Source organism: Chlorella variabilis, assembly GCF_000147415.1.
Source record: "Chlorella variabilis unplaced genomic scaffold CHLNCscaffold_23, whole genome shotgun sequence".
NCBI lineage: Eukaryota > Viridiplantae > Chlorophyta > Trebouxiophyceae > Chlorellales > Chlorellaceae > Chlorella > Chlorella variabilis.
This window is the reverse complement of record NW_005435065.1, coordinates 582,015-588,937: the sequence shown is the minus strand read 5'-3', so window position 1 is coordinate 588,937 and position 6,923 is coordinate 582,015. Positions and strand designations below refer to the sequence as shown.

The following is a 6,923-nucleotide window of genomic DNA, read 5'->3' as shown; positions in this document are numbered from 1 at the left end:
CCCAATGCGCCATGCCACTTTGCCAGTCATACACACGTTTCGATGCGTGCCCTGTCAGCTGCTTGCGTTGCATGTCGCCTTGCTCCACCCTTGTTTTATTGCTTTCTCTGCTTTCGCCCGGTTCCCGTCCCGTTTCGGCGGGGAGTCTATGTTGCAAGTTAGTTCTTGCTTTACCAGACTTTAAGCCCACACAAGCTCCAGCTACTTGCTGCACCATCCATTGGACCACCCATGCCCTCGGGCAGAGGGCCCCGGCAGAGGGCCCCCTCTGCCCCCGGGAAGGCCAAGCAGGTGCGTGCCTTGGGGTGTGCCTGCCCCCCACTCCCTCTCCTCGCATGTACATGTATGTGAGCCGCTAGCCGCTTGCCACAGCTCCGTTGTGGGGGTTGCGTGTCCGGCAGGACGGGGAGCGGGGCCAGGGTGGGGTGCACCTGGGACGCTCAGCTGGGGGGAGGGTGGTCGGAGCCATGGAGAGGGTGCTCCATGGTCCACCCCCTCTCTTGATGCCCCTTGATCACGTGTGCCCCCTGCCCAAGGTCTGCTCACGCGGCCTATCATAGCGGGGTGACTGTAACACAGGAATCCTTGACGCTCCCGCTGACCAATCTGCCCACACATCCCACAGGTGGCTGCCGCCGCCAACCACTCACTCACCATCTATCAGCTGCTTGCCAGCCTGCCCCTACCGCACAAGCTGAAAGGGGTCGTCAACACCACAGCAGCAGTCCATGCCGCTTACCTGGACCTGGCAAACCACTTCCTGCCGCCGCACTTCATTCACAACAACATGAACGACGCTGCCGCCACGGAACGCCTGTGCGGCCTGCTCCTGGCTAACGGCACGAGAGTGGCGCTTGTGGGCAACGGCCCGCTCGGCGACGGCGATCGCACCGCCATCAACGCCGCCCCCACCGTCGTGCGCTTCAATAATTTAGTCCACAAGCGGAACCACGAGCGCTTCACATTATGGGTGATCACCACCAGCCAGGTCCAGGCATCGGCATTCCCCAAAGTAAGCAAGCTAGCGACAGGCGCGCGTGCGGCGCTGCTCTTTTCCAACCCAGACCTGGAGCCTGCCAACGAGCTGGAGGCGGCGGAACAGCTGCTGAACGCAGACGGGCAGAGGGGCGTGGAGGTGCTACGCTACAGCTGGGATAATCCCTTTGTCCAGCGGGTGGGTGAGCTGCTCAACATGAGCGGCATCCACCTGACCACAGGCTTCAGCATGCTCAACCTCGTCCTTCACTGCTTGCCGCCAGAGGGGCGAGTGGACCTGTTTGGCTTCAGTTTTACTGTGCGCCCCGACACGATCGTGCGCGGCATTCACAGCGGGGACATGGAGGCCGCCGTGGTGCGGCTCGCGCAGCACATGCTGCCAGACCGGCTGCGCATCAACGAGACGCCGTGCGTTGCCCTCCGCGTTTGCCACCGCCCCCCCCCCCACCCACACACACACACGGGGCCCACCCTCACCCTCACCCCAACGCATTCTTCTAGCTGAGCGGCCGCCACTCAGCTCAGTGCGGCACTGAGCTGGAAGCCCAGCCTGGGAGGTGGTGGCGCGCATTTCACCCGCCCCTTTGTGGCGCCAGAGGAGGCCGCCGCGGGCAGCTGGGCGCTCAAGGCGGCGGCGGCGGTGGCGGGGCTGGCAACTGGCAGCACCGTGGTGCAGCTCATGGGCCGGCGCGGTGTTGCTGGCGGCACTGGACGCGGCGGCGTGCGGCGTGCGGCGGCTGCTGCTGCTGCTGCTGCAGGATGCGCCCTCCCTCGTTCATGCCATGCAGCTGATGTCTGATGGCCATTTCAGCATCAACATTTGGTTGGGATTTGGTTGTGAAAAATACCGTAGTTCGGGTCACGCTTTGATGGTTCACGTTATAACCATAGGCGGTCCTCAAATCATAGATACGTATTGGGATTGACAGCCTGATCCAGCGAATCGTCGACGCGTCGGCTGGCCGCAGTGTGCGCGCAGGCCCCCGTTAACTAGACGCACACCCCGGGCACCGAGGCACGCCACACCGCGATGTGTTTGCCCTGGTGAAGGTGTGCGCAGACGGTGGATTCGGCCATTGCACGCCGCTGGCGGGTTGCCCACAGTGCCGCCGCCGCCAGCGCCCCGTGCGGCGGCACCCGCCGAGTACCGTGCTGCCGCCTTGCCGCCTGCCTCCCTGCCCCCATGCAGCCACCTGATTCAGACAATACGCATTACTCTGGAGGATCCTGTGGGAGAGACGACTCTTGGGCGCAGGACTGACCGATGGTGGTGGCACACGCAGGAGAGCCCCAGCGCTTGGGCTCTCTGTATGCCTTGCGCAAGCTGCCGGGCGCCCCCTCTCGAGCAGGTGAGCTGGCTGTGATCAAGTCATCTGGTGTGTGCCTCGCAGTACGTGTGTGCGTGTGCACGTGTACAGTACCGGCAGTGTGACCGGCAGCTGCAGCGGGGGCCCCAGGGTTCCCTCCATGTGTGCGGCAGCAGCGCTGCTGCCACCAACCAAACAGCAACATGCGCCCTGCCCTGGTTTCCCCGTTCAGCACTGCTGATACTCAACCTGGCGGGCCTGGTGCTCCTGTCGGCGCGCTATTGGGCGGAGGGCAGCGTTCGCCCCGGCGGCGCAGCACCGGCGGTGCTCCACCCGCATGCCGCACCGCCCACGCCACGCCCACGCGGCGGGCAGAGGGAGGAGTCTGCTCTGGGGAGGGCCAAGCAGGTGAGCATTTGGGCTGCCCCTGATCCCCCATGGGAGTGGCCACTCCCGTCTTCCGCATGCATGCAACCCGCTAGTTGCCCCTCGGCTCACCCTGCCTTCGCCCATGTGTGCACACCCGCAGGCGCCTGCTGCCGCCAACCACACACTCACCGTTCCACAGCTGCTTTCCAGCCTGCCCCTGCCACACAAGCTGAAAGGGGCCGCCAACACCACAGCAGCAGTCCACGCCGCTTACCAGGACCTGGCCGGCCGCCTCCTGCCGCCACACTTCATTTTCAGCCACCTGAACGATGCTGCCGCCACGGAACGCGTGTGCGGCCTGCTCCTGGCTAACGGCACGAGAGTTGCGCTGGTGGGCAACGGCCCGCTCGGCGACGGCGATCGCACCGCCATCAACGCCGCCCCCACCGTCGTGCGCTTCAATAATTTAGTCCACAAGCGGAACCACGAGCGCTTCACATTATGGGTGATCACCACCAGCCAGGTCCAGGCATCGGCATTCCCCAAAGTAAGCAAGCTAGCGACAGGCGCGCGTGCGGCGCTGCTCTTTTCCAACCCAGACCTGGAGCCTGCCAACGAGCTGGAGGCGGCGGAACAGCTGCTGAACGCAGACGGGCAGAGGGGCGTGGAGGTGCTACGCTACAGCTGGGATAATCCCTTTGTCCAGCGGGTGGGTGAGCTGCTCAACATGAGCGGCATCCACCTGACCACAGGCTTCAGCATGCTCAACCTCGTCCTTCACTGCTTGCCGCCAGAGGGGCGAGTGGACCTGTTTGGCTTCAGTTTTACTGTGCGCCCCGACACGATCGTGCGCGGCATTCACAGCGGGGACATGGAGGCCGCCGTGGTGCGGCTCGCGCAGCACATGCTGCCGGGCCAGCTGAGCATACACGATCCTCCCTGTGCTGCCTTCCGTACTTGCCACCGGCCGCGGCGTCGCCCCCCCCCGCCCACCCTCTCCGCCAAGGCATTCTTCCAGCTGAGCAGCACGGAGCCGGAAGCGCTGGCGGCTGCCGCAAGAAGGCGCATGGCGGCCTGAACGCCCTTTTCTTTTTCAGCAAACGACTGGTTGGATTGGCGAAGGGTCAAGACTGGCCCCAAGTACATTTAGAACCTTGGACGGCCTATGTGTGCCGCCAGCAGCAATGCGCATTCAGATGGGCAGCCAGCTGGACGACAACTCACCGCGAGGGCAAGGCAGGTGGGTTGGGCAGGGTGAATTGCTGGCGCCTTGCGCTTGGCTGCTCCAGGCAAGGATGCTTCGTCCAAGCTGCTGTTGGCGGCGGCTCGCCCTGCCTGCGATCGCCACATGTCTGCTGTAATTGCTGTGACCCTGCCCCTAGGCCTGCATCTTCATGTGCAGGTCGCCGACTGCGTTGCATGCTACCAACCTGGCATGGTTGCCGGCTGCAGGCCTCTTTGGAAGGGAGCTGCCCCTTTGAAGAAGGAGGCGTATCTCCTCCAAGTTGGATCCAGGTCCGCCATAGTGTTGTGGTGCCAGAGCAGGCCGCCGCAGACAGCTGGGCGCTGCAGGCGGCGGCGGCGGCGGCGGGGGCGCGGCAGCGGCGGGCGAGCGGGCAGCTGGATGCTGCTGCACCCTGGCGCGGCTCGCGGCCGGGCGAATTGCTGGCGGCGGCGGCGGCGGCGGCGGCGGGTGCAGCGGCGGCTGCGATGCTGGCTCGGCTGCAGCATGCGCCCTTTTCATGCATGCAGCTGCTTGCTGATGCAAATGCACGCTTGTTCATGTGATGGCGCTTTCAACATAATGAAAGGGGGGTACATGCCCCACTACGGTGCCCCTGGGCAAGTTCCCCGCTCATGAATGAATGCCATTAAGCCCTCATCTCCTTGCCAAAGCGGATCCTGCTAGTGCGCCGCCATTCCAGCCGGCAGCAGCGGCCCCATCTGCACGCACACGCGCGTCAACACCCTGGGCGCCCAGGCACGCCACAGACCGATTTGTCTGAAGGTGTGGGAGGCGCTGGATAGCCGATTGCACGCCGCTTGCGGGTTGCCCCCAGCGACGACGCCAGGGCCCCTGCCGCGCGCCGCGGCGCCGCGGCGGCAACACCCCGAGTACCGCACTAAAATGTTACTTGGTGGTTTTTTAGGTGGCATGGTGCTGCCTCCCTTGCCCGCATGCAGCCACCTTGATTCAGACGACACGCCCTAAATATTCTGGAGGCTCCTGTGAGTGAGACGCCTCTTGGGCGCGTGCCGGCTGATGGTGGTGGCGCCCGCCGGAGAGCCCCAGCGTCCGCATGTCTTTCGCAAGCTGCTGGGCGCCCCCTCTCGAGCAGGTGAGCTGGCTGCACTGCACTGGAGTCACCTTCGGGTGTGGTTCCCAGCATGTGCGTGCAGACATGCATGTGTGAAGTACCAGTGCAGCACCAGCCAACGACCGCTGAAATGCGCTGCGCTGCCTGACCTGGTGCCCCCTCCGGTAAAACCCCCACAGCGCTGCTCGTGCTCAACCTGGCGGCCGTGGTGCTCCTATCGGCGCACTATTGGGCAGAGAGCGGCGGCGGGCCCGGGGGTACAACGCCGGCAGTGCTCCAGCCGCATGCCGCACCACCCGCTGCGCCGCCCACGCCACTTGGCGGCGGGCAGAGGAAAGGGTCTGCTCTGGGGAGGGCCAAGCAGGTGAGCATTTGGTCTGCGCCTGATCCCCACTCCCGGCACATGCATGTAAGCCGCTAGTTGCCACGGCTACTTGTCCCTGGGCTGACCCTGCCTTCGCCCATGTGTGCGCGCCCGCAGGCGCCCCCCACCGCCAACCACACACTCACCGTCCCACAGCTGCTTGCCAGCCTGCCCCTGCCACACAAGCTGAAAGGGGCCGTCAACACAAAAACAGCAGTCCACGCCGCTTACCTAGACCTGGCGGCCCGCTTCCTGCCGCCGCATTTCATTCACAGCAACATGAACGACGCTGCCGCCACGGAGCACGTGTGCGGCTTGCTCCTGGCTAACGGCACGAGAGTTGCGCTGGTGGGCAACGGCCCGCTCAGCGAGCACGACCACGCCGCCATCGACGCCGCCCCCACCGTCGTGCGCTTCAACGATTTGTACCACATGCGGCGCGGGGAACGCATCACATTGTGGGTGCTCACCACCAGCCAGGTCCAGGCATCGACATTCCGCACAGCAAACAGACTGGCGAAGGGCGCGCATGCGGCGCTGCTCTTCACCAACCGGGCCATCCAGCCTGCCGACGAGGTGACGGCAGCACAGAAGGCGCTAGGTGTGGGCAGGCGGCGAGTGGCGGAGGTTCGCTACAGCTGGCACAACCCCTTTGCGCGGCGGGTGGGCGAGCTGCTCAACATGAGCGGCACCCGCGTGACCACGGGCTTCAGCACGCTGAACCTGGTCCTGCACTGCCTGCCGCCCGAGGGGCGAGTGGACCTGTATGGCTTTAGTTTCATGGTCCGCCCCGGCGCGATCAAGCGCGGCATTCACAGCGGGGACATGGAGGCTGCGTTGGTGCGGCTCGCGCAGCACTTGCTGCCAGACCGGCTGCGCATCCACGAGACGCCGTGCGCCGGCTTCCGCTCCTGCCGCGGCCTACCACCAGAGGAGGCGGTGCATTGATGGGGCGCATGAAGCCAATTGGCAAGACTGGAGGTTTTGGCAGAGGGTCAAGACTGATCCCAAGACCGGTCCCAAGGGTTTTGAGAACCTTGGACGGCCAGCGGGACGACAAGGATTCACCGCGAGGGCAAGGCAGGTGAGTTGGGCAGGGTGAACCGCTGGTGCCTTGCGCTTGGCTGCTCCAGGCAAGGCTGCTTCGTGCAAGCTGCTGCTGGCGGCGAGTCGCCCTGCCTGCGATTGGCACATGTCTGCTCAGATCGCCACGACCCTGCCCCGCACCATGCATGTGCAGGTGGCGGCCTGCGTGGTATGCTACCCGGTTGGGCCAACCGGGCATGGTTGCCGGTTGCAGGCCTCTTTGGAAGGGAGCTGCCCCTGTGGAGTTTAAAGAAGGAGCCCCTGGGAGGCGTGGCGCACCTCCCTGCAGAACAGCTGGCGGGAAGCGTGCCTGCGCCGTCGCGGCAGCGGCGGACAGCCACCCATCAGCTCATTGGCAGCCCTGCCATCCACACGCCCGACCTTGTCCCCCCACTTGCCCTAGCACACGCGCGCTTTTGATTTGGTTTAGTTTGTGCCTTCGCCACTCTCCAGCGCCTGCCGGATGTAAGCCACGCTGCTTCT

At 65.0% G+C, this 6,923-nt stretch overlaps 1 protein-coding gene across 1 annotated transcript in view; it reads left to right on the top strand.

Moving 5' to 3' along the window:
- Nucleotides 1-5,633: 5,633 nt before the first annotated feature.
- Nucleotides 5,634-6,923, top strand: part of CHLNCDRAFT_139162 (hypothetical protein) — a gene marked incomplete at both ends in the record, with an annotated part of 1,898 nt that continues 608 nt past the window's right edge. The window contains one exon of the mRNA XM_005844381.1: nt 5,634-6,247. Within this exon, the coding sequence (XP_005844443.1) occupies nt 5,634-6,247 (614 nt within the window). The remainder of the gene's footprint in view (nt 6,248-6,923) is intronic.